Consider the following 27,914-nt stretch of genomic DNA (forward strand, 5'->3'; position numbering starts at 1 on the left):
ATGTAGGCACTGAGCCCCTTCGATGTGCCCGCTCCCCCTGCCACCCTCTTCAGCCAATTCCAAGCCAGTTTTCCTCCTCTGCTGGCCTTCCTCTCTCCATTGTCCACCGCCAATGGTCCATTGTCCACCGCCTGGGACAAATAGGCCCCCCCCACTCAAAATTGGGTGGTGGATAGAAGCAATGGTGCTGTGGGGGCAGCACTCGATGGGTGATGGGTGGGATGATTGGAGGGGCTATTGAGGGGGGGCAGGTTTTCTTTTTAAAGGTGCTGCGCTTTCGGAATCAAATAGGTGGCTCCAGAACCATGATTGGTTGGTTGGTTGGAGCTGGGTGGTTTTCTTGCAGACATTTCATTGCCCAACTAAGTAACATCCTCAGTGCTAGAAGGGAGTGGGGTTTGCGGGAGGAGGAGGGGGGGGAACTGTGGGGTCCTTGGTGCTCTCTGAGCTTGGTTGTTTTCTTGCAGACATTTAATTACCAAACTAGGTAACAGCATCAGTTCTGGAGAGGAGGAGGAGGAGGAGGAGGAGGAGAATAGGGACTTTATGCTCTCTGAGCTTGGTATTTTTCTTGCAGACGTTTCATCACCAAACTAGGTAACAGTACCATTGGGATGTAGTAACAGTACAGGAACCGGTAACCTAAGTAGCACTGATGACGTTACCTAGTTTGGCGATGAAACGTCTGCAAGAAAACCAGCAAACTTGGAAGAGCACCAAAGACTCCTTGAAGTACCCTAATTCTTCACTTAAAATTGCAAAGGGAATCTTTACCAATGCTTTTCCAGATTGTTTAGGAATTTATGGGAAATTTAGTGCATATGATGGGTTCATATGAGGTGGTGTCTAAACCCATACACGAATGCTAGAACTGATCAATGTTTGGAGCAAAATATCTCTCATGAGATTTAATTTAGAAACAAACAAACAAACAGTCTTAAGAAATCAAATCTTAAGAACTCAATTCAATGTACATGATGGTTTATTTTTTTGGTTTTTTTTTGCCAGCAGCCTTTAATGTTCTTTTTAAAAACCAAACAAACCCAGGGCTGACTGATGAGGCTTTAAAGATTTGTTTGTAGATAAGATATGGGTTAAAAAGATAATTTTTTTGTTGCTGTATATTGAGAGAAAGTAATAAGCCACAATATTAAAATGGAAGGAAAGTGTTATGCTTGTGAAAGAGTTTTTTTCTCAGAGGAGATGAAGAGACGGTGATAAGAAATTAATTTGTGGGGTATTATTTGATGGAATTAGATTTTAATAGGTTGTTTCTGGTAGCTCTTAATGGTCTTTTTTCCTGATTAACTTTGAACGGTGAAGCTTTAAAGATTTGTTTATGGAGATGAGATTTGGGAAAAAAGAGGTTGTTTTTTTTGTATATTTAGAGATAAACATTATGCATGAATATGAAATGAATTTACTTGTTTACAGTTAAAATATATATATTTCTGGTAGACTTGCTGATTAAGACTGAATGCTGGCCCGTTATTTGCTAATATAGGTAGTCTTCAGCTTACAACTCCCCTTGATCCCAAAATTTATGTGGTTAAGCGAGGCAGTTGTTAAATGAGATATGCCTCATTTGACAACCTTCCTAGCCACAGCTGTTGAGCGGTGGCTAACAGTGGTTAACCATTTTAGCCTGAGATGAAGAATGTCAGATTCTTGATGTAGAGTCAAGATGGACAGACAAGGTCTGTGAAGGCCAGGTCCAGCAGCTGTTGTGTTAAGAAGTGGGGGATGCTGGGAGATGTAGTTTAATAATCTGGGGTGCCATGTTTCCCCATCCTGATTTATTTAAAAAAAAAAAAAGCTTAAGTGAAGGGACTAAAATGGGTGGACTGACCCAGGCTATCGGCTGACAGAGGCAAACATCTGTATTCTTGTGGTGTAGGTGGGGACAGTGATGGAGTAGAACTGGGGGTGGGGAAACAAGGAGCATCCCTTTTGGGGAGGGCGCATCAAAATAGAGAGGGTTACGCATAGCTCCTTGGCATGGAGAAAAAGAGGGAATCTTGTAAATGGAAAGGGCTGCAGGCTCATTTTACTTTTGAACGAATGCTTGCTTTTTTGGAAACAGAAGTGGACAGTTTGAGCTACTATCTTACTTAGGTTTCTCTATTTTTTTCCTTCCTAGAAAGTCCACCAGCTGCGATGTCCAGAAATGGGTACTTCTTTGAAGAAACAGGTAAGCATTCATTGCCTTCCTTCTATTCCTTCCATTCCTTCCTTCCTTCCTTCCTTCCTTCCTTCCTTCCTTCCTTCCTTCCTTCCTTCCTTCCTTCCTTCCTTCCTTCCTTCCTTCCTTCCTCATCCTTCCCACCCTCCATTTTTTCCTTTTCTCCCTCCCTCCCTCCCTCCTTCCTTCCATTTCCTCTTCTTCCTGCCCTCCTTCCTTCCCCATCTCTCGTTCCTTCCTTTTCTCTCTCCCTCCCTCCTTCCTTCTTCCCTCTCCCTCTTCTGCCTTCCTTCCTTCCTTCCTTTTTTCTGTTCCTCACTCCTTCCTTCCTTCCCCTCTCTCTCCCTTTCTTCCTTTTCTCTTTCACTGGCTCCCTCCCTCCTTCCTTCCTTCCTGCCTCCCATTCCATGCCCTTCCTTCTTCCTCCTCCCTCTCTCCTTCCTTCCCTCTCTCCTCCCTCCCTTCCTTCTGTCCATCCTTTTCTCTCCCCCTTCCTCTCTTCCCTCCCTCACCCTCTGTTGTAATTCAAACCAAATCAGAGTTGCCCATGTACATTTTTGTTTATATAAATAACATTATGTCAGATAATAACCATGAAATACAGCTCTAGAAGCCGCACATATACAATGGAACTACGTTGAAGTTGGACAAGATAGGGCTAGAAAACACACAGGTGCAAGTTATATCAACTTTAGTTTTGCTGAAGTTTAAGTGGAAACTTCCCAACTGTAAGATCTATAGGGAAGTGGAACAGTTTCCTAAAAAGGCCACGGAGGTGAGACATGAATTGTTGTTGTTAGTTGCGAAGTCGTGTCCGACCCATCACGACCCCATGGACAGTGTTCCTCCAGGCCTTCTCTACCATCTTCTGGAGTCCATTTAAGCTCACGCCGTCTGCTTCAAGGGGCTCCATCCAGCCCCCTCCTTCTCTGCCGTCCTCTTCTGCCCTCCATCGTTCCCAGCATTCGGCTCTTCTTCTCCAGGGAGTCCTTCCTTCCTTCCTTCTCATGAGGTGGCCAAAGTCTTTGAGTTTCCTCTTCAGGATCTGGCCTTCTCAAGAGCAGCCAGGGTTGATCTCCTCTAGGACTGGCCGGTTGGATGGCCATGCAGTTCAAGGGACTTGCAAGAGTCTTCTTCAGCACCAGAGTTCAAAGGCCTCCACTCTTTGGCGCTCAGCCTTCCTTATATGGTCCAACTTTCACAGCCCTAGTTACATATTTCTGACAGTGAGATCAACCGATGGAACAGAAATTGCCATTGGAAGTTGTGGGAGCGCCATCCCTTGAGACTTTCAAGAAGAGATTGGACTGCCATTTGTCAGAAATGGTGTAGGGTCTCCAGCTTGGGCAGGGGGTTGGACTAGATGACCTACAAGATCCCTTCCAACTCTGATTATCTGTTATCTATCTGTTACATGGTGGGCGATCAAGAACTTTTTCTTTTGATTACAGAAACTAGAACAGATACGATTCGTAGCTGTCTAGATTTCACTTAAATATTAGGAAAAACACATTTTTTTCCCCTCAGAAAAGGCATCCTACGGAGACTGTAGGCTCTCCAACTCTGGAGGTTTTTAAGGAGAGGCCAGAAAAATCACCTCTCAAGGATGGTTTAATAATTGCACAGAACTGATGAAACTTGTAATCTATTTCAACCTTACATTTTCATACCCTGTAAGGAGTTGGAGTTAGAGAAATCTAAGAGGAGCTGGCATCGAGAACAGGAAATACTCCCACATATCTTCCCTCCACCCTCAAAAAAAAATTATACACTAGTCTGTGTTGGGTTGAGTAAAGTAATACAATACGTTACTCTAGAACAATGCCAAATGTTCACCGTGTACATTTTTGCACGTCCCTTGACCCACCTGGGCTAAAAATTGAGACAAATGACAGAGAAAGTTGTATTTTGGAAAGCAGTGTTAATCCGCCTTCTTCACAAATACGTCCCAAATTTTGCCAACAGGTTGAGGCCGTGATGGTGAACCTATGGCACGCGTGCCACAGGTAGCACGCTGAGTCATTTGGGCACGCGAGCTCCAGCCAAACTCACCTGCACTGCGCATGCGCACGCCTCCCAGCTGATTTTTGGCCCGTTTGAGGCCTTTTTTGCCTTCCCGGGGGCTCGAGGGGAGCCTCTGCAGCCTTTGGAGGCCGAAAAACAGGGCTTCCGGAAATACCAGAAGTGCTGAAACCGGAAGTGCCAAAACGGGCCCATTTTTCGGCCTCCAAAGGCTGCAGAGGCTTCCCTCGAACCCTCGGGAGGGTGAAAAAGGCCTCAAACAGCTGAAAATCAGCTGGGAAGTGCGCGCATGCGCCGTGCAGGTAAGAGTTGGGGGGGTTGCGCGTGCATGTGCAGGTGGGGCACATTGCATTGTGGGTGCTGGTCCGCGTGTGTGTGTGTGTGCTTTTGGCACACCACAACAAAAAGGTTCGCCATCACTGGGTTAAGACATAGAAAATGCAAGCAGTCCTGGATTTACAACAGTTCGTTTAACGACTGTTCAAAGTTACAGTGGCACTGAAAAAACGTGACATGACCATTTTTCACACTTACGACCGTTGCAGCATCCCTGCGGTCACATGATCAAAATTCACACGCTTGGCAACGGATTCCTACTTACGACCCTTGCTGGGTGCCGAGGTCACTTTTGTGACCTTCTGACAAGCGAAGTAGTTGGGGAATCCAGATTCCCTTAACAACTGTGTAACTAGCTTTACACCTGCAGTGGTTCACTTAACAATGGCGGTGAAGAAGTCGTAAAATGGAGGAAAACTCCCTTAAACAATTGTCTCGCTTCGCAAACAGAAATTTTGGACTCACTGGTGGTCGTAAGTGAAGGACAACCTGCGTTTGTAACAGTACGCAATATGTTTTGCATTGGGAGCAGTTCAAAGTCAAAAATTGTATAGGCAGTCCTTGACTTGCAACAAGTTCATTTAGTGACCGTTCAACATTACAAAGGCCCATTTTCCATTGAGGACCGTTGCGGCATCCCTTCGATCACGTGACCAAAGTTGAGATGCTTGGCAACCGGTTCATACTTACAACCGTCGCTGTGCCCCTTTTTTGACAAGCAAAATCAGCGGGGAAGCCAGCTTCACTGAACAACCGTGTTACTAACGTAACAGTTCCAGGGATTCACTTAAACAGCTGTGTGTCAACTCGTAAAGCATCCCTATGCCTGTTTTCGAGTTGCCGTAAACAAGGGGAGCGGAAAGGAAGTCTGAAGGAGCAGTGCGGCAGTTTAAAGCCCGGGAAAGTTCTTAATTGGAGGACATGATTGATGACACTCAGCCTGTGAAGGTGCTTCATTGGAGAATCTGATTTATGACACGTCCAGGGGGGAGGGGGGAAACAGGGTCACAGGTGAGTGTAAATTACGTATGCTAGAGTTGGCTTCATACAGGTCCATGCAGGCATGTTACTCCTAATAAATCTTTTGAATTATTTTGAAGCTTGGGCCGAGGCTCATGATTTAATTAGGGCAATCGTCGGAATCCTGACAGCGTGGCTAGAAGGGTCATAAAACGGGGCAAAATTCACTTAACGACAGTCTCACTTAGCAGTGGAAATTTTGGCCTCCACTGTAGTCGTAGGTCGAGGAGTTGGCTGTATTCTGTTATTCTGAAGGTGGCCTGTAATGTAACTCTCTCCTCATCTTATAACGTAACACCTGTCGTCATACTGTCATTCAGTGTTTGAAACCGTCAAATCACATTCAACCTGCTCCAAATTAGCCCTTCTGAATTCAAAATGGCCAACTCAGAATGGTTCCAATCACTCATCGGGAGCTTGGAGCTCCGATCTGTTTTGCAAGTCTATAAACATTGCCATCTTTTTACTAGCAAAGCCCCCAGGAGTAAGGCTGCCCAGCTCAAAAATAAAATAAAAAAATCAATAAACGTCCTTAATAAAGGCAGTTTAATCGTTGCAAATAATAAATCAGCCCAATTGTGTCGTGTCCTCTACGGGCCGGCAAGTTTTCAGGACACCAAATGTGACTTTCCTCCCCTTTTTTTCCCCCCCGTCCTTCTTTTGAGCATCCAAGAGCCAAAGTGCTGGCATCCGGATCCTTGGGGAGAAAGAGATTCAGCATCCATATAAGGGCTCGGATTTTGATTAAGAGCAGCTAAAAATGTCACCCAGGAGCTTGCAAACTTTCCCACTTGGCCAAAAGTCTTTAGCAAGCTGGAGTTTTGGCCAAAAAGAATATATGGGGAAGAAGCAAAAAAAACCATAATCACCATGAGTGGTGTAAAAGAGAGAGAGAGAGAGAGAGAGAATGAAAATGAGAGTGAGGGAGAAATAAGTAGATTACATAGTATAGATAGAAATAAGAGAGAGAAGAATGAGAGAGAGAGAGGGAGAAATAAGTAGATGATATAGATAGAAATAAGAGAGAGATTAAGAGAGAGAGAGAGAGAGAAAAGAAATTAGATGATATACTTTAGATAGGAATAAGAGAGAGAATGAGAGAGAGAGAGAGAGAGAAATAAGTAGATGATATAGATAGAAATAAGAGAGAGATTGAGAGAGAGGGAGAAATAAGTAGATATAGCATAGATAGAAATAAGAGAGAATGAGAGAGAGAGAAAAGAAATTAGATGATATACTTTAGATAGGAATAAGAGAGATGAGAGAGGGAGAAATAAGAGATTATAGTATAGATAGAAATAAGAGAGAGAATGAGAGAGAGAGAGAAATAAATTAGATGATATACTTTAGATAGGAATAAGAGAGAATGAGAGAGAGGGAGAAATAAGAGATTATAGTATAGATCAGGGTGGGCAAACTTTTGGCTCGGGGCCGCATTGACTTTTAAAATTTGACAGACGGGCCAGGTCAGCACAAGATTTTTGGGAATCGCCTCCCCTTCCCCCCTTCTCCTCCTTCCCCTCCCCTCGGAGGCCCCCTGAGTCAGGAGTTGCTACCGCCGGCGCAGCTCGCGCGGCTCAGTCCCGCATTGCCTCGGGAAGGGAAAGGCAAAAAGGAAGAGCCGTGGCGGTGCTTTGCAACGGCAGCAGCGGCACCCGGAGGCTCAGGGGCTCCTGGTTTGCCTTTTCCTTCCCAAGGCAACGCGGACTGGAGCCGCGCGGAGCTGCGCCGCGGTAGCAACTCCTGACAGCCCCAGCCAGACACCTGAGCGGAGCCGGGCGGAACTGCCTGTTGCTGCTGCCGGAGCACCGCCGGTCGCCTCCTCCAAGCAGCCCGCCCGCCCGCCAGGCTTCCCCTCGCTGCGCGGCTCTGAGCCAGGCGCGGCGCCCGCAAGGAAAAAGGAAGCCGCAAGTGGCTGGGAAGTTGCTCAGCTGCTGGAAGCAGGCTTTTAAAGTGCCGCCCGAGCAGGACCGCTGAGCCGGAAACGGGGCACCAAGGCAGGGCAAGGCTCCACCAGCAGCGGCTAGCTTTTGGTGGCTCAAGCAGCCGCCCGCCCGCCGGGCGGAACCCTTCCACTCCTCGGCCGGAAGACGCTCCGCCTGCAAACTTTGCCTTTGCAAAGTTTAAGCCTGAACCCGAAAAAAAGGGGATCGGCGGGATTCACCTTCAGAAAGGTCGCACTCAAGGTGATTTGAACTCCTAGCCGAGGCCTTTGCAAAGTTCTTCTTTCTTTCCTACCCGAGAGCGCTCCGCACTGTTTTGCAGCTTTGGGCAGCGGCGCAGGGCAATACGCCACGCCCAGCTATTTTTTTCAGGGCGGGCCGGATTGGACAGACCAACGGGCCGGATGTGGCCGCGGGCGTGTTGCCCACCCCTGGTATAGATAGAAATAAGAGAGAGAGAGAGAGAGAGAGAAAAGAAATTAGATGATATACTTTAGATAGGAATAAGAGAATGAGAGAGGGAGAAATAAGAGATTATAGTATAGATAGAAATAAGAGAGAGAATGAGAGAGAGAGAAAAAAGAAATTAGATGATATACTTTAGATAGGAATAAGAGAGAATGAGAGGGGGGGGAAATAAGTAGATGATATAGATAGAAATAAGAGAGAGATTGAGAGAGAGGGAGAAATAAGAGATTATAGTATAGATAGAAATAAGAGAGAGAATGAGAGAGAGAGAAAAGAAATTAGATGATATACTTTAGATAGGAATAAGAGAGAATGAGAGGGGGGGGAAATAAGTAGATGATATAGATAGAAATAAGAGAGAGATTGAGAGAGAGGGAGAAATAAGAGATTATAGTATAGATAGAAATAAGAGAGAAAGAGAGAGAAAGAGAAATAAGTAGATGATATAGTATAGATGATGGAGATAAGAGGGAGATAATAGAGCTGAAAGCTAAGGAGATAAAACTAGATAGATGGTTTATATATATTTATATATCTCTTATAGCGACAGAGATGAGAGAGAAACTAGAGATGATAGAGAAAGATGATAAAAGAGGTAAAAGGGAGATGATAGAGATAAGGATATAAGGATAATTAAGGAGATAAGTAAAACTAGATAGAGTTTTTATCTTTAGAGAGAGGGAGAGATGAGAGAGAGAAATAGATAACTAGATAATAGACAGATAAAGATAGATTGACAGATAACGTAGAGGTGGGTAGGTAGGTAGGTAGGTAGATGAGAGAGGAGAGAGAGAAGGTCACATGATCAAAATTCGGACCCTTGGCCACTGATTCATATTTACAATGGTCGCAATGTGTCCCCAGGGGTCATGTGATCCCCTTTTGCGACCTCCTGACAAGCAAAGTGCATGGGAAAGCCAGATTCACTTAACGACCAGGTTCCTAACTTAACCGAGGTGATTCACCTTAACAACCGTGGCCAGAAAAGCCAGAAAATGGGGCAGTACTCACTTCACAAACGTTTCATTTTGCAACAGAAGTGTTGGGCTTCGTTGTAAGTCGAGGACTACCTGTTCCTATTACTCTTCCTAACTTAATACGGGTACTCCTCCACAAATGGCCATACTGGAAGCCATTATGTCCATTTTTCACCCTGAAGACCGTTGCAGCATTCCCCAGGGTCCCATGATCAAAAGTCAGCCACTTGGCCACCGCCTCGTATTTACGACGGTCGCAGTATCCCAGGAGTCCACACGATCCCTTTTTGGCGACCTTCCGACCAGAAAACTCCACTGGGAAAGCCAGATTCGTTTAACGACGCCTGCAACAGCCGTTTGCCAAAAATCACTTTCCCCTTAACCAGGTTCATTTCTCCACAGAAAAGGTCGTAAAACGAGGCAAAACCAACCACTCTCTGGCTTAGCTGCCGAAATTTGAGCCTCCGTTGCAGCTGTAAGTAAATACGATCCCAGGAAGTCCCCACACCACACAACGGCCAAAAGCTGTCGAGGTCGTACCACAGGGCTTTAAAGAAGCAACATGGGGGCATTTCGGGTTGTGCGATACAAAACCCAGGTAGGTTTTGTGGCAGGGGTGGGATGCAAATATTTTTGCTACCAGTTCTGTGGGCGTGGCTAGGTGGGCGTGGCTAGGTGGGCGTGGCATGTGACTGGATGGGCATAGCTCCTTTTTTTGCAGCAAACCTGTTAGGGATAACATTGGTTACCTAACTTAGTTTGGATAAAAAATAATATATAAACTATGTTAGTTAGTTTAAGTGTATGTATCACTTTAAACTGTAAACCAAGTTTTTGGGTGCGGTTGTAAAATCACCATAAGAAGGAGCAAGGGAGCTCACTGTTTGCCCTGGCTTATACTGGAATGCTGACAATAATGGATTGATGGTGATAACTGCGTGTTTGCTGAGAGAAGAAAAGGGGTTTGATTTTTCTTCATATCTCTGACTGCAAAAGAGATATATCACTGGACTGATTGATTGTAAGTTTAATGAACTCTTTTTCGACACTGGACTTTGCAAACTGAATAACCCCCGGACTGACTGAACTTAGTGTATGACATATGGACTGTTTGACTATGCTATAACTCTTGCTGGAATAAAAACTATTTAACTTGCACAGTGTATCTGTCTTACTGAGTGTAAGCTACTACAACGTTTTGTCTCACATATCTGCCTGCCTGCTAGACTGCCGTTGCACGTTCTGCTAGGGTGTATATCCCTAACAAAAACCCCCCTGCGCACCCCATTTTTTGTCCTCCTGGGCTTCAGGGAAGCTTCCCGGGGGGCGTTTTTGCTCTCAGGAAGCTTTCCTGAGGCTCAGGAAGGCAAAAAATGAAGCTCAGAGGGGTTGCAATACACACACACACACACACACACGCCCTCCCCCCCAGGCAGCCCTTTTTGCCTCCTGGGGGATCCTGGCACAGCTGATCATCGGAACAGCTGATCGTCGGGAGGGGGAAAAATACCTTAAGGAGTGACTGGGCGTGTTCTGACCCAACCGGGTTCCCAGAGAGAAAACACAGACAAACTTTGCAACTCAGGCTTTCACAGCTTTAATCTACAAATAACTTCTTCGTAGAGAAAAGATGGCTTGCAGCCAATTAGTCCAACCAGAAAAGGCTGGACAGAAAAGCCTTGACAGAAAAGCCTTAGCACGGGCTCTTCGGGACCCTCCTCCTCATTGCTGCCGGCTAACCACAACAGGGCGGGAGAGAATGCAGTCAGCGATGTCAGGCAGGCACACAGTGTTGCGTATGCGTGATAAGGAATGACTGGGCCGGGAGGGGAGGGGCCAGCCAGGGGCGCGATTTGCCAGTCCTCTCTGAGCTGTGCGGAATCGTAACAACCGGTTCTATAGAACCGCTCTGAACCGGTAGAATCCCACCCCTGTTTTTTGGATTGGTGCTTCTTATTTTCAGTGCTTAAATAAACATTTTAAAAATGTCGTCAGGCCGGCGCTGTCGTTTTGTTATGCATTTGTCGCAAACATGTTTTGTGCCACAGCTTTGCCAAGGATGGCTTGTGAGATAAAAGAAATGTTGTTAATTTCTCGTTCTCATCAGCTGTTCATTTTTCATGGCTTGTTGGACAGCCAAAAGGGATGATTAAAAGGTGCTGGCAGCACCCATATTAGCAGCGTTTATGATGGGCTTGGTTTGTGGTGACATTCAAGATGGAACAGCCATGTGCTGTTGTGGTGCAGCATGCTCACAACTTGCAGGGTTGTTCTTTTAATTACAGGAATAGATTTGGTTTCAATTTTTTTCCCCCCCTGCAGCTGGGTACGTGTTTCCAAATAAGTTTAAAGAAAGCATCGCGATGAATATGATTTTTCTGTTTGGGTGTATTTGGATTTGTGTTTTTTTCTGATATGGCTAAAAGTATTCTTGGTGGGAAGTGAACCTGAAAAGCACAACTGGTTTTGAAAGGTATAAGTGGAATGCGATGGGATGTAAGCAAGATGACCCTTTGGCAGTTTTGTTTTGTCTTTTTAAACATTTTTTTTATTAGTTTATAATATAGCATACAAAGAAAATACAGAAGTAGATTAGGGAAGGGAAAAGTGTGGAAATCAAGGGGGGGAAAAGAAAATCATTGATTTCTGGCTCACTTTGGTGCAGTAAAATAAGGCATTAACATCACATCTCAACTTTTTACTTTTACACAATAATATAAACTAGATATTGAAATAACAACAAACACTGTGAAACTATTTAGTAAGACTAATATTATTCTTCTCATCTTTCTTATCTTCTTTTCTACTTAATCACTATAACTTTGTTGCTTGTATCTTTACAATTTCTATAGTTTTATTTAATTTCCTAGTACGATTTATATTGATTCTATCACTAAGTGTTGTATCTTATGATATATTTTTGATGAATGCATTTTATGATGAGTATGATCATGATTTATCACTTTTATGAACGATGAGATCTTATATACTGAAGACAAATTCCAATAAATAAAAAAATATTCTATTCCATTCCATTCCATTCCATTCCATTCCTGTATTATCTTCTCTTCTCTTTCTATATTAACCTATATTCTGTTCTGTTCTACTCTACTCTACTCTATCAAAGTTGCCAATTGTGTTTTCTGATAAGGAAACTTTATTCAAAAGTTTTTGTACCTGGGGGGAACAAATTAGTCAACGTGTGTGTGTGTGTGTGTGTGTGTGTGTGTTTATTAGACTTTTATTACTTTCGAAGTAACACAAGGCAGTCAGCGTGCATAATACAGGTAGTTCTCAACTTACAACTACAATGGAGTCTGTTGTGAAGTGAGACATTTATTAAGTGAGTTTTGCCCCATTCCATGACCTTTCTGGCCACAGTTGTTACGTGAATCATTGCGGTTGATACGTTAGTAGCCCGGTCGTTAAATGAATCTGGCTTTCCCATCGACTTTGCTCGTCAGAAGTAGGCAAAAGGGAATCACATAACCCTGGGATACTGCAACCGTCATAAGTATGAGTCAGTTGCCAAGCGTCTGAATTTTGATCACATGATCATGGAGATGCTTTAAAAGTCGTAAGTGTGAAAAATGGTTGTAAGTCACTTTTTTCAGTGCCGTTGTAACTTTGATCGAAATGAATTGTTGTAAGTCAAGGTTTATCTGTACTCCATCCTCCTCCTATTCCCCCAAAACAACAACCCTGTGAGGTGTGTTGGGCTGAGAAAGAACGACTGGCCCAAAGTCACCCAGCCGTCTCTCATATCTACGGTGGGACTAGAACTCACCGTCTCCTGGTGATTGGCTCAAAGTCACCTAGCCGACTTTTGGCCCTGGGGCAGGACTAGAACTCATCGTCTCCTGGTGATTGGCCCAAAGTCACCTAGCCACTTTTCCTCCCTAAGGCTGGACTACAACTCTCCGTCTCCAGATGATCAGCCCAAAGTCTTCCAGCTGGCTTTCGTGCCTGAGGTGGAACTAGAACTCACCGTCTCCTGGTGATTGACCCAAAGTCACCTAGTCAACTTTTATCCCTGGGGCAGGACTAGAACTCACTGTCTCCTGGTGATTAGCCCAAAGTCACCTAGTTGAGTTTTTGTCTGTGGCAGGAGTAGAACTCACTGTCTCTGATGATTGACCCAAACACCCCCAACTAGCTTTCCCACCTAAGGCAGGACTAGAACTCACCGCCTCCTGGTGATCGGCCCAAAGTCACCCGGCCACCTTTCCTGTGTTAGTCGGCACTAGAATTCACAGTTTCCCACTTTCTTGCCGGCGCCTTAACCAGGGCTGGCTGTTCGTCTTGTGAGGAGAGCTTTAGAAGTCAAGCCACTGTCCCGGAAAGAGTTAAGTGTGTGCTCCCTTTTGTGTCACCAACCTTCCTTGCACAACCGGCCCCTCCCTGGTGGCATTTTGTCCAATCCTGGAACAAACGAATCTTCCCTTTCATCCGATGCCGAAAAACACTCTGTTTTCGCCCTCCTGCCGCGTCCCACAGATCGTTGTGTGCCGAGTAGGATATGTCACTCAGGGTTTTGGACGGGGGCCAATATGTTTTAAGTACTCTTTGTTGTCAGTGCAGAATCGAAGTCAGGAGGGGGAGCGCAAATCCCATCGTCCTCAACTTACGACCCCAATTCAGCCCCAAATCTCCCTTGCCGAGTCAGAAAGTTGCTAAGTGAGTTTAGCCCTGTTTTACGGCCTTTTCTTGACACTGTTGTTAAGTGAAACACTGCAGTTGTCAAGGTAGTAAACACGGTCATTAAGCAAATCGGGCTTCCCCGTTGACTTTGCTCGTCAGAAGGCCACAAAAGGGGATCACAGGAATACTGCCCCCGTCGTAACTACGAGTCAGTTGAATGTAAATCACGTGATCATGGAGATGCAGGAATGGGCATAAGGGTGAAAAACGGTCGCAAGCTGCTCTTTTCAGGGCCATTGTAACTTCAGAAGGTCACGAACCCAACCGTTGTAAGTCGAGGACTACCTGTATATAGGTTGTTAGTCAGACAGTGGCTCGTCTTATTTTGTCTGATCCAAATTCTGACGCTTGGTAAGGACTCACACGACAGTCGCAGTCTCCCGGGGGGGGAGGTCACATGATCCCCTTTTGCGACCTTCTGACAAGCAGAAATCAATGGGGAAGCCAGATTCACTTAACAACCGGGTCGCTAAGTGAAGAACTGCCGTGATTCACTTAACCATGGTGGCAAGAAAAGTCATAAAACGGAGCAGAACTCACTGCCTTGGTGAGCCACGGAAATGTTGGGCTCAGTCATGGTTGTAAGTTGAGGACTACCTATACACCCATAAGGCAGACACCCTAAATTTTCAGCTGAGCAGAAAAGGAACGTCTGTGTTTGCTGGGTGCGAAAAAAATTTATAAACGTCTAGAAATAACAAGCAACTGTGGTATAATTGAAGCTTGTTTCTCTCGTAGGGTTGAGCAATTCACACTTTGGTGTCACCCATTTAGTAATTGGAGCATTACCTTCACAGTTTGTGCAATTACCCACAAATGAGAATTTTCCTCAGAAGGGGATAAATCCGTGATGGCGCACCTATGGCGTGTGTGCTACAGGTGGCACGCAGAGCCATTTGTGCCAGCATGCAAGGTGCAGGCAAATTTACCTTACTGCGCATACACGCGCCTCACACCTGATTTTCAGCCAGTTTGAAGCCTTTTTGGCCTTCCAGAGGCTTGAGGAAGGCTTCTGCAGGCTTTGCAGGTCAAAAACTAGGCCTGTTTCATCACTTCCTATTTTTCTGGAAATACTGGAAGTGACGAAATGGGCCTAGTTTTCAACCTGCAAAGCCTGCAGAAGCCTTCCTGAAGCCTCTGGGAGGAGGCCGAAAAGGCCTCAAATCGCCGATAATCAGCGGTGAGGTGCAGTGCAGAGGCGGTGGTGAGGATTGTGTGCAGCATCGGGTGCACATTGCCTTCTGGATGCTGCACGGTGCAGTGACGCACAATTTTGGGCCCAGGAGCCCAAAAAGGTTAGCCACCACTGGGATTAATGATCATTAATTTCCAATCCCACCCCCGCTACCTCAGGACTGCTGCCCCTTTAAAATGTTTTCCTGAATGTCCTTCCAAACCTACGCAAAACACAACCTTCCTTCTCTCAAGAGGGTTCCATTTATTTTTATTTTTTAAAAAAATCGGTTTTATTATCCCATTTATACGACTGCCCTTCCTTATTGTAGTGAATCCAGGCGGCCAACCACAATTAAAAGCACAGGGCAACGGGAACAATAAATTACCTACAATAAATACTAGTAATGTAGATTTTTTTTTTCCCCACAAAGCAGTCTTGTCGTTTGTTTTTTTTAATTCCACCAAAATCAAAAAGGAAAAAGTTTTCCTCAAACTAGCCAGCATCGCCTAAGAAATTTTTCCATTTCAATTCGTTCTGATTTTCCTCTTTTTTCCAGCCCAAAAAAAGAAACCTTGTGTCATGCCCTTGTTGGAGTCTGATTCTGAGGGGGAGGCCGAGCAGCTGACGGTATGGCTCCGGTGGAAGGGCCCAGTCCGGCCCCCTCTTCATCCTAGGGCACGAAGGGAGGAACGGAGAAGGGAGCAAGGTGGATTATGGGGGAGAAAAGGGCCCTGATCCCTTTCATTGGTTGCAGCTGGGAGAACAGGGTATAAGTGGAGCGTTTGCACACAGCTCCTTGCTGGATGCAAAGCGTGCATTATCTTTGTCAAGGCTTATCTGGGTTTTAACGTCCTCCCAACTGCGGTTGCTGCGTTATCTTGTGGAAGTCTGCAATTTATCATCCTGGCTTGCCGTGTTAATGACTTCAGTGTGATTTGTGTTGGTTTTTTTAAATTTCTAATTATCTTTACTTTGGGTTAGGACTGCATTTACTCCATTTGTAGACTGTTTTTGGAAGAGTTTGATCTCCAGCCAAGGATAACTGGACATTGAGGCCCAGGTTGGAGGCATTAAAGGGAATTTATTCTACTTTTGTGATGTTGTTATTTTTGTGTCACGCCCCGGGTCCTCACACCTTGGGTTTATTCCCTTCCACTATAGACCGACTTAACGACCGCAATTGAGCCCAATAGTTCTGTTGCTAACTTAAGTGAGTTTTGCCCCATTTTACGACCGTCCCTAAGTGAACCACGGCAGTCACACAATTGTTAAGTGAATGAATCTGGCCTCCTCACGGACTTTGCCCTGCCAGAAGGTCACAAAAGGGGATCACGTGACCCCAGGACACTGCGACTGTCGTAAATACGAGTCGGTTGCTAAGCGTCTGACTATAAATCATATGACCACGGGGATGCTACAACAGTCGTAAGTGCGAAAAACGGTCACAAGTCACTTTTTCCAGTGCCCGTTGTATCTTTGAACGGTCGCTAAATGAACTATTATAAATCGAGGACTACCTGAATCCCCTTCCAGGATGTATAATCCGGAGGGGTGCTGGATTGGCTTTCTTTGAAGATGGGACGATGATCGAGCTTGCAAAACTTCAGTTAAGAGGAATGACATCTTTGCAAATTTGCTTGAGGTGTTCCTCTCCAGAGTAACAGAACGACAGAGCTGGAAGGGACCTTGGAGGTCCTCTAGTCCAACCCCATGCCCAAGCAGGAGACTCCTGTATCATTTCAGACAAGTGACTGTCCGGTCTCTTCTTGAAAACCTCCAGTGATCAAGCACCCACAACTTCTGGTGGCAGGCTGTTCCACTGGTCGATTGTCCTCACTGTTAGGAAATTCCACCTTAGTCCAGGTTGCTTGATCAGTTTCCATCCGTTGCTTCGTCTCCTGCCTTCTGGTGCTTTGGAAAATAGTATCCTTTCTTGATTAAAAGAACATTAGAATTCTTTTATTGGCCAAGTGTGATTGGACACACAAGGAATTTGTCTTGGTGCAAATGCTCTGAGTGTACATAAAAAGAAAATATACATTCGTCAAGAGTCATCAGGTACAGCACTTAATAATAGTCATAGGGTACAATAGAATAGAATAGAAGGATATAGGAATAGAATTTAAATGGGATGGGATGGGATGGAATGGGATATAGAATAGAATAGAATAAAATGGAAAATATAGAATAGAATAGAATAGAATAGAATAGAATAGAATAGAATAGAATAGAACAGAATTCTTTATTGGTGTCCAAATGTGATTGGACACACAAGGAATTTGTCTTGGTGCAAATGCTCTGAGTGTACATAAAAAGAAAATATACATTCGTCAAGAGTCATCAGGTACAGCACTTAGTAATAGTCATAGGGTACAATAGAATAGAATAGAAGGATATAGGAATAGAATTTAAATGGGATGGGATGGGAATGGGATATAGAATAGAATAGAATAAAATGGAAAATATAGAATAGAATAGAATAGAATAGAATAGAATAGAATAGAATAGAACAGAATTCTTTTATTGGCCAAGTGTGATTGGACACACAAGGAATTTGTCTTTGGTGCAAATGCTCTCAGTGTACATAAAAGAAAAGATACATTCGTCAAGAGTCAAGAATCATCAGGTACAACACTTAATGATAGTCATAGGGTACAATAGAATAGAACAGAATAAAACAGAATAGAATAGAATAAGGAAAGAATAGAATAGAATAGAATAAGGAAAGAATAGAATAGAATAGAATAGAATAGAATAGAATAGAATAGAATAGAGAATTCTTTATTGGCCAAGTGTGATTGGACACACAAGGAATTTGTCTTTGGTGCAAATGCTCTCAGTGTACATAAAAGAAAAGATACTTTCACCAAGAGTCAAGAATCATAAGGTGCAACACTTAATAATAGTCATAGGGTACAATAGAATAGAATAGAAGGATATAGGAATAGAATTTAAATGGGATGGGATGGAATGGGATATAGAATAGAATGGAATAAAATGGAGAATAGAGAATAGAATAGAGAATAGAATAGAATAGAATTCTTTTATTGGCCAAGTGTGATTGCACACACAAGGAATTTGTCTTGGTGCAAATGCTCTCAGTGTACATAAAAGAAAAGAGACATGAAAGATAGAACTAGCTAAAGCACTTTATGATTGGCCAACGTTATTTTCAATTGCAGGAATATTATTGAGCCCAGCGAAGGGGTCCAGGGGTCCTTGTAGAAAATAGGAGGCGGTGAGTTCTAGCCAGACCTTAGCCATGAAAGCCAACTGACTGGTTTTGGGCCAGTACCCCTCTCTCAGCCCAACTCGCCTTTCGTGAAGAATTTTCAGAACATGCATTTTTTTATGGGATTACCGTTCTTGAAACCATGTTTCCCCATAAAACAAAAGATGACATGCACAATCCCTGGATCAAAGTACTTTTCGGAACCCCTAACCTCTCTCTTTCCATGAGTTACTCATTTCTCTGACCTCCTCAGAAAATGTTTCGTACAGGAGCATCACCTGCATAAGGGGGAAAAAATGGCTTTTCTTATAACAGATAATTCCAGAGTTGGAAGGGACCTTGGAGGTCATCTAGTCCAAGCCGCCCCCACCCATCCCCGCCCAAGCAGGTGACCCTACACCATTTCTGACAGATGACAGTCCAATCTCTTCTTGAAAGCCTCCCACAACTTTTGAAGGCAACTTCTGTTCCATCGGTGGATTGTTTTCACTGTCAGAAAGTTTCTCCTTATTTCCAGGTTGAATCTCTCCTTGTTCAGTTTCCATCCATTATTCCTTGTCTGGCCTTTGGGTGCCTTGGAGAATAGCTTGACTCCCTCCTCTCTGGGGCAGCCCCTCAAATAGTGGAAAACTGCTATCCTGTCTCCCCTGGTCCTTCTCTTCCCTAGACTAGCCAGGCCCAGTTCCTGCAACCGTTCATCGTATGTTTTATCCTCCAGTCCCCTAATCATCCTGGTTGCTCTTCCCTGCACTTTTTCTAGAGTCTCAACATCTTTTTCATAGTGTGGTGACCAAAACTGGATGCAGTACTCTAGGTGTGGCCTTACTAAGGCTTTATAGAGTGGTATTATTACCTCCCTTGATCTGGATTGTATCCCTCTGTTAATGCAATTTAGGATTGCATTGGCTTTTTTAGCTGCTACTGCACACGGCTGGCTCCCATTTAGCTGGTTGTCCACTCAGACTCCAAGATCCCTCTCCCAGTTCCTGCTATTGAGCCTGGTTTCACCCAGTCTATATGTGTCCTTTGGGTTTTTCCTGCCTAAGTGTAGGACTTGACTTTTCTCTACGTTGAATTTCATTTTGTTAAATATGTAGGAGGGAATCTCCAAACCTAACGGCTTTAAGACTTGTGGACTTCAACTCCCAGAATGCTCGCTGGGGAATTCTGGGAGTTGAAGTTCACAGGTCTTCAAGGAGCCAAATGTGAAGACTCTTGGCTTATAGCAATATACCCCATTGAGACTTGGCTTTGCTTTCTTGATAAGGATAGCAGGAAATGGTCAATAATGGCTCTTCTCGTGTGTCAGGTTACCTTAAGTGCGATACGGATGACGGCTGTGACAACAAAGAGGAAGTTGGAGGGGAAGAACTCTTCGACACGGTCAACTCCTCCATTGTGTCCGGGGACAGCATCCGATTCTTCGTGAACGTCAACTTGGATGTTCAGCAGAACGTTACAGGTAAGGACGCTTCCCCATGAAACCTCACCTGGTTGCCCTGGGCCTGTGACGGTTTGTTCTGTGGGCCCCTTGGTGCTCTCTGCGCTTACGGACGTTTCGTGACCCAACTAGGTAATACCATCAGTGCAGGAAGGGACTGGGGTTTGCGGAATGAAGGAGGAGCAGGACTTGGTGCTATCTGAGCCTGGTTGTGTTCTTGCAGACGTTTCATAACCCAGCTAGGTAACATCATCAGTGTTAGAAGGGAGTGGGATTTGCAGAGGGGAGAAGGAGAAGAAGGACTGTGGGACTCTTAGTGATCTCTGAGCTTGGCGGTTTTCTTTGAAAACAGTGCCCTGTCAATGCTGGTGGAGTGTGGCTTTCTTCTTTGTAGTTCCTTGATTATGCTGTTGTTTACTGCTTGAATGTTTGTCTGGTGTTAAACTCTGCTTATCTGGGTGTTGTTTGGTTTAGTTTACTTTATTGTCATTGCCCCTCGTGCAACGAAATGAAATACCATCTCCAGTGTACATTTCAGCTATGAAAATAAAACACAAACGTACATCCTTCACATTCTATATAGATTGAATTGAAAACCCTTGATATTGCATTAATATTGCACTATACAGCAGAATTCAAAAGAGCTCCTGCCCTGGGATAGAAGCGGTTTTTCAGCCTATTTGTCCCTGTTTTTATTATTATCCTGTACCATCTGCCAGATGGTAATAGTTCAAAAAAAGGGTGCCCAGGATGAGATGGATCTTTGAGGATGTTTTGAACTTTCTTAAGGCAGCGGGAGCTATAAAGCTCTTCCAAAGAGGGGAGAGGGCAACCAATTGATCCTCTGGGCAATGACGTTCACCCTCTTTCCTATCTGCTCCTGTGCAATTGGCAAACCATGCACAGGTGTGCAGTAAGTTAAGATACTCTCTATGGTGCAGCGGTAGAAGGTCACCAGCAGTTTTTCATTCAGTTGTTGTTTCCTGAGGAGCCTCAGGTAGTCTAATCTCTGCTGGGCCCTTTTGACCAGGGCTGCAATGTGAGCCCCCCCAGGTCAGGTCCTCTTTTAGGGTAACACCCAGAAACTTCAAACTGGCCACTTGCTCCCCTCGGTCTCCCTTGATGAGCAAGGGCTGGATGTCTGACCTGTTCCTTCTATATAGTCCACTATCATCTCCTTGGTCTTCTTGGTGTTGAGGACCAAGTTATTGTCTCCACACCACATGAGGTCCACCCCCCGGAGATGAGTCCCACCACTGTTGTATCACCTCCAAATTTAGCAATAGTATTACTAGTGTGAGTTGGAATGCAGTCATGCACATAAAGAGTATAAAGTAAGGGATTCAACACTCAACCCTGTGGCGTACCAATGTTAAGAATAAGGTCTGCCTGCTATAGAGCACGTGTTCTGGTCTGTTTGTTTCTTCCTTAGATGTTTATTCTTTTGTGGTTGCTCCTGAGCTAGAAATATTATCTTCTAATGGCTTGTTTCCAGAGGGTGTAGAGATCGTCATGCTAAATTAGCCAATCTGTGATTTTAGATTAATAAGCCATGTTTTGTCTCATGGTGCTTGGTTATGTGTGTGTGCCTGTTGGCATAGCTCACAATTCAAATTCATAGTCAATTAGATTTGCCCCGTGCCTCAAGCCGTTTGACTTCACAACAGATAAAAGTAAACCAAGACAGATTACTGGTTCATAAATCTCATTATACTGCTATTTCCTTTCGGCAGTTGCCTAAACCCCAAAGGTAATTCCATCAAGGTAGGATTCTGACAGGGATTTCTTTAGCAAGATTTATTGCAGAGAAGTGGAACGAGTCTGGAAACATTCCAGCAGATTTCCCATCTATACATAACGAGGGTGGAGACGTTACGATTTTCTTTCTGATAAACCTTTCTATCCTCTTCAAAGGAGAAAGTTTGCAGAATTTTGATCGGTCTGAGAATTGGCTCTTAGGATAGGCCTACAGAGGAATGTACTTGTGATTTTCTTGGATCACTCACTGTCTTGGATTTTATGGTTGTATATACATCAAACATCCACAACCGCCTAACACAGGTGCTTGGGAAAAAAACGTGATAAATGGATAAAAAATGCAAAATCCAGTCTAAACATCTATGCTGACTGTGCAACCAACCATAATAATAACACGGATAGTCCTGTAGATAACAGATAATCAGCGTTGGAAGGGACCTTGTGGGTCATCTAGTCCAACCCCCCGCCCAAGCAACGTGTGGCCACAATTGAACCCAAAATTTCTATCGCCAACCGAGACATTTGTTGAGCGAACTTTGCCCCCTTTTTACGGACCTTTCTTGCCACCGTTGTTAAGTGCATCACTGCAACTGTTACATGAATATTGACTCTGGCTGGTCAGAAGGTTGCAAAAGTGGATCATACGACACGGCGACCGTCGTAAGTATGAATCGCGTGACCAACGGGGTTGGGGCAAAGGGTCGTAAGGGTGAAAAATGCTCACAAGTCCCTTTCTCCCCCCATGGCTGTCGTAACCTGGAACGGTCACCGAATGAACTGTTGTGAGTCGAGGGTTGGCTGCAGCTGTCGGGGTCGTCCTTTGTGTGCTGAGCTTTTGCCGTGGTGGACAAGTGGGTGAATAAGAATTTTACCAGGTTAGACAAGACAACCGGCTGAATTTCAGTGCTGTGTTGTATTCAGGTGTGTTGAAACAAGAGGCCAGCTTTCTCACACTCGTGGCCTTCCAAAACCAGTTGAGCCACTTATTGGTGGCTTCCTCCGGCTCCCTTCCCCGTCAGTTGTCGAGTTTGGGCCCTAAGCACGTGGTCCTGCTTTGTGTTGACTGGCACAGCGTCCCCGTCCCCAGCGCTAAGACGGCTGAATTTCTCATGCGGATAACTTCTCCCTCCTGCATAACAGAGGGAATAACTTAAACTGGAGACATCGAGAGCAGCCTTTGATATTTTGCCTTGTTAAAGACGAGAAAAGAGAGGTAGAAATTAGAAATTGGAAGAATAGTATTTTTTTTTTAAACAAGTTTTATTAATTTTTAAAAACAAACAAATCATCATTAACCATTACATACTTAAACCTTTTTCCATTATAAATTTTACAAGTCAAATAAAACCTTATTTTATACAATATAATTCTATTTTAAACCATTTCCATATAAGCATACAAATACCTCTTGTCCAGTTTCTCTTTACTTCTCATTCTATATTTCTGCAAGGTTTTATTAATTCTCCCAGAAACATAAACACACAACACACAAAACATAAAAAAAATCTTTTAGGAAAGTAACTTGGCCCCAGGTATCTCTCTCTTCATGGACTTCAATTATATTCATGCTCATCTTACATGTCATTACTTATTTTATTTACCATTCTATGTCTTCTATGTTAGCTTCTCCACACATTTTACTCTTCTTAATTCTATCTTAATTAATCCATCTTAATTTGAGTCATTATATTTGTATCTTTTGTCCATTCTTTATTATCCCTTTGTCTCGTTCCTTATAATAAAAAAAAAAGAATTTCTCCTGAAATCACTAATCAGAGTATGATGCCTTTCTATCTTCCCCCTAAATTAATCAAATTAACATTTAAAATAACACCTAATACCCAATCTGATTCTGCTTGGTACATTCTATCTACTAATTTTTTTTTTAAATAAACAAAAAATAATAAATCCAAAATGATTAAATACATAGTTAAGCAGTAGATCTAAATATTGAATCTTATAACATTCCCATTGCCTTTTCCAAAGACAAATGCTACAATAAAATTTTTTTATAATAACATCAATACCATAGTCTTATTAAACTCTTTAATTAAAACTCAATATTCTAAACATTCCCTTTAATATTTTATTAAATTTTAAAATCAATCATTTCTAAACATTTCAACATTTTAATCTCTTATTAACTCTTAAACCATTCTAATTTTCTATTTCTAATACAATGCTACAATACCATCTTGTGTACCTTGCAAAATCTTTTTTAAAGAAATTATACTTTACCCTTTGTCCCTAAAAAAGATTCCTTTTTTCCCATCTAATTTCAAAACTTTGTGGCTTTTCTCCACCTTTTCCCTTCCTTTCTTCCCCCACCAGACCTTTCTACCCACCCTTCTTCTAGCCTCTGCCTTACTGGCTTCCCTTCTCTGTTGTGTTCCTTTTTCCTTTTGTTTACTATCATTATATTGATTTTGCACCTTATTTTTCCCTTTCTTAAGTGTTTTTTTAAATCTTAAGTCCTTCATTTTCCTTCCTTTCCCTCTTCCTTCTTTCTTAGTTAAGTTCTGAAATTCATTAAAGATGGCTTCTTCTTCTCCTTCTTCTTCTTCTGCTGCCTCCATCTGTTGTAATGTTTGTTGATAGTTAGCAAGCGCCATTTCTAAAAAAAGGAAGGCTTCTTTCACACCATCTTTGCCATTTTTTTTTGTTTGCTCATATTCTTTTCTCAGTTCCTCAGCAGAAAAAGCCATTATAAATCTTTTCTTTTCTTTTTGTTCCCCCTTCTTTCTTGCAACAACCAAGATATTTTAAAAAAAATAGAACAGCCCCAAAGTCATCAATCAATCCAAGCCAAGGCAAAGTTCTCACTTTCTCTCGAAATTGGAAGAATAGTATTATGAGTACTGTCACGTAGAATAGAATAGAAATAGAATAGAATAGAATATAGAATGGAAAATAGAATAGAAAATAGAATAGAATAGAATAGAATAGAATAGAATAGAATAGAATAGAATAGAATAGAATAGAATAGAAAATAGAATAGAAAATAGAATAGAATAGAATAGAATAGAATAAAATAGAAATAGAAATAGAATAGAATGGAATATAGAATGGAAAATAGAATAGAAAATAGAATAGAATAGAATAGAATAGAATAGAATATAGAATGGAAAATAGAATAGAAAATAGAATAGAATAGAATATAGAATAGAATAGAATATAGAATGGAATGGAATGGAATGGAATGGAATAGAATAGAATAGAATAGAATAGAATAGAATAGAATATAGAATGGAAAATAGAATAGAAAATAGAATAGAATAGAATAGAATATAGAATAGAAATAGAATAGAATAGTATAGTATAGAATAGAATAGAATAGAATAGAATATAGAATGGAATATAGAATGGAATATAGAATAGAATAGGAATAGGAATTGAAATAGGAATAGAATAGAATGGGAGAGAATAGAATTGGAATAGAATAGAATTGGAATAGAATAGAGTAGAACAGAACAGAACAGAATAGAAAATATGGAATGGAATGGAATAACAGATTTGGAAGGGACCTTGGAGGTCATCTAGTCCAACCCCCTGCTGGAGCAGGAGAGCCTATTCCAAATATTAGCCTCTCCCTAGAATCGAACTCACAGCCTCCTGATTGTGAGGCGAGAGCTCCACCTCTAGGTACCGGTTGTCCTGGACTTCTGACCACAATTCAGTCCAAAATCTAAGTTGTTAAGTGAGACTTTCAGTTTTGCCTCATTTCACCCACATTTCTTGCCACGGTTGTTAAGTCAATCACTGCCATTGATAAGTTAGTAAGCTGGTTGTTAAGTGAATCTGGCTTCCCCGTTGACTTTTGTGGATCAGAAGGTCGCAAAAAGGGGATCACGTGACCCCAGGACACTGCCACCGTCATAAATACGAGTTGGTTGCCAAGCACCCGAATTTTGATCACATGACTGTGGTGGGGACACTGCAACGGTCGTCAGGGTGAAAAGCGGTCACAAGTCACTCGTTTCAGGGCCGTTGTAATTTTGAACCGTCACTAAAGTGAACGGGTTTGTAAGTCAAGGAGTACCCATACAGTCTCCCCCACTAGCTCTTTAAAACAGGGGTCGCCAACCTTTTGGACCTCAGGGACCACCAAACCCATAATTTTAAATCCCGGGGACCACTAATGAATTTTGACTGATAATGGCTTGCTGATATTGGTGGGGGAGAGAGAGAGATCTGATCTAACCTCTCTCCCTCCCTCCCTCTCTCTCTCTCACACTCACACACACACACACACACACACACACACAAACACACAAAGGAAGGGGTGGGATTCAAATTTCTTAACCACCGGTTCTGTGGGCGTGGCCTAATTTGTGGGTGTGGCTTGGTGTTCATGTGACTGTCTGGGCTCACAGAATCACTCAGAGATCTATCTTTCTGCCATCAGCTGCCTGAGTCTGTCACATAAGCAAACTCACAAAATTAACTCACAACACACCACGTGTGTAAATATTGAATTTTTTTTTTATAAAAGAAAGAGCAACTTATACCCAAAATCAGGCACAGCAGGCAGGCAGATTGAGTTGCTCCTGGAATCACAGATTCACTCAGAGATCTACCTTTCTGCAATCTGCTACCTGAGTCTGCACTGAATAATGGAAATTTCCGTCCTAAGGAAGGTTCAGCCCTGCTTAAAAGCAAAGCCGAAGATCTAAAGATTAGCAAGAAAGCAAGAAATGCAACGATTTCCTGCTTCCTAGCTAATCTAAATCTCCCGGCACAGCAGAACAGCTGTTGGTTGTGGGGGGGAAGGAAAAATAGCAACTTAGCAGGCAAGTTTGCTGAGTAAGGAGTGAGTAAGCAGGGAGGGTTCCTGCGGGCCATGTGGGCGGCACAGCCTTGTGTTCCTGTGCAGCCTGGATTAATTGCTTTAAGGGGGGGAGGTGTTGCTGTGCGGGTCACATTTCTCTGCGGACCACCAACATTTTCACGTGGATGGCCAATGGGCCACGGCCCACCGGTTGGCGACCACTGCTTTAAAGCATCTGCCTCATTCCAGAATCGTAGTTTGGGATCCGAAGGGTAAACCTTGCACAGCCAGGGTGCAAAACCATCGGATGTGTCGGAAGTCTTGTAGATCTGCAATTTATATTCCCAAGTTGGAATAGTAGGAGCATCGGAGCATCTCTCGGGGTAGCAGCTGCAAAATGTGCCGGAGAAATTTATGAACTGATAAATGTATTTAATGCAATTGTTTGTTTGTTTGTTTGTTTTAAAATCCTTGGGGAACCATTCAAGCCAAGAAAGTAGTTTCGTCTCTGTAGCATCTGAGGTGCAAATGGGAATTCTCCAGAGGTATAGAACAGAGAAGCAGAAGAGGTGGGAAGGGACCTTGGAGGTCTTCTAGTCCACCCCCCGACTCAAACAGGAGATCCTGTTCCACAAATGGTTGCCTGAACTTTTTTGGGGGAACCTCCAGCGATGGGGCATCCCATAACTCCTGGAGGCCAGGAAATTCCTTCTTAGTTCCAGGTTAAATTCAGGTTTGCCTTTTTTTGCCCTCTGAAAATCGGAAAGAGTCCATTTGCAAATGGTTAGGAAAGGTTCCTGTTGAACCTTCAGGGCGAAGTTGAAAAGAATTTCCAGGTTTTCTTCTTCTCCACCATGGGATGAGAGGTTTAAAGAGCTGCAAATAAGCCTTTTAACAATTGTGTTTAGTGTTTTTGTAGTTTTGTGGTATTCTTTTGTATAGCTTAAGCTGCCCAGGGTCACCTTGTGGTAAGCAGGGCAGCCAATAAAGGGAAGGAAGGAAGGAAGGAAAAGAAAGAAAGGGAGGGAGGGAGGGAGGGAAAAAGTGGAGAGAGGGAGGGAGGGAGGGAGGAAGGAGGGATGGAGGGGGATGGAAAAGGAAGGGGAGAAAGAAGGGAGGGAGGGAAGGAAAGAAGGAAGGGGAGAAAGAAAGTGGAAGGAAGGAAAGAAGGAAGGAGGGGGACGGGGGAAGGAAAGGGGAGGGAGGATGGAGGGAAGAAGGGGAGAGGAGAAAGGAAGGGGAGAAAGGAAGGAAGGAAGGAGAGGGATGAAGGGGGAGGGAAGGGGAGAAAGAAAGAGGAGGGAGGGAAGGAAAGAAGGAACGAAGGGAGAAAGAAAGTGGAAGGAAGGAAAGAAGGAAGGAGAGGGACGGGGGAAGGAAAGGGGAGGGAGGGAAGAAGGGAAGAGGAGAAAGAAAGGGGAGAAAGGAAGGAAGGAAGGAAGGAGAGGGATGAAGGGGGAGGGAAGGGAAGGGGAGAAAGAAAGGGGAGGGAGGGAAGGAAAGAAGGAAAGAAGGGAGAAAGAAAGTGGAAGGAAGGAAGGAAGGAAAAGAAAGAAAGGGAAGGGAGGGAGGGAGGGAGGAAGGGAAAAAAGTGGAGGGAGGGAAAAAAGTGGAGGGAGGGAGGGAGGGAAGAAGGGAAGAGGAGAAAGAAAGGGGAGAAAGGAAGGAAGGAAGGAGAGGGATGAAGGGGGAGGGAAGGGGAGAAAGAAAGGGAGGGGGAAGGAAAGAAGGAAAGAAGGGAGAAAGAAAGTGGAAGGAAGGAAGGAAGGAAAAGAAAGAAAGGGAAGGGAGGGAAGGAGGGAGGGAGGGAAAAAAAGTGGAGGAAGGGAGGGAGGGAAGGAAAGAAGGAAAAGAAGGAAGGGGAGAAAGAAAGTGGAAGGAAGGAAAGA

The 27,914-nt window shown here is 43.6% G+C and overlaps 1 protein-coding gene across 2 annotated transcripts in view; it reads left to right on the forward strand.

Moving 5' to 3' along the window:
• SLC4A11 (solute carrier family 4 member 11) overlaps positions 1-27,914 on the forward strand; it is a 135,380-nt gene that overhangs the window by 29,774 nt on the left and 77,692 nt on the right. For both annotated transcript variants that reach the window (XM_087962658.1, XM_087962659.1), the window contains 2 exons: positions 2,141-2,191; positions 19,368-19,520. In XM_087962658.1, coding sequence (XP_087818784.1) covers positions 2,141-2,191; positions 19,368-19,520 — 204 coding nt within the window. Of the gene's footprint in view, positions 1-2,140; positions 2,192-19,367; positions 19,521-27,914 lie in introns of those variants that run through there.

The sequence above is a fragment of the Notechis scutatus genome, chromosome 4, assembly GCF_049901735.1.
Source record: "Notechis scutatus isolate UNSWTSFEM ecotype Mainland chromosome 4, rNotScu1.2, whole genome shotgun sequence".
NCBI classification, from domain to species: domain Eukaryota; kingdom Metazoa; phylum Chordata; class Lepidosauria; order Squamata; family Elapidae; genus Notechis; species Notechis scutatus.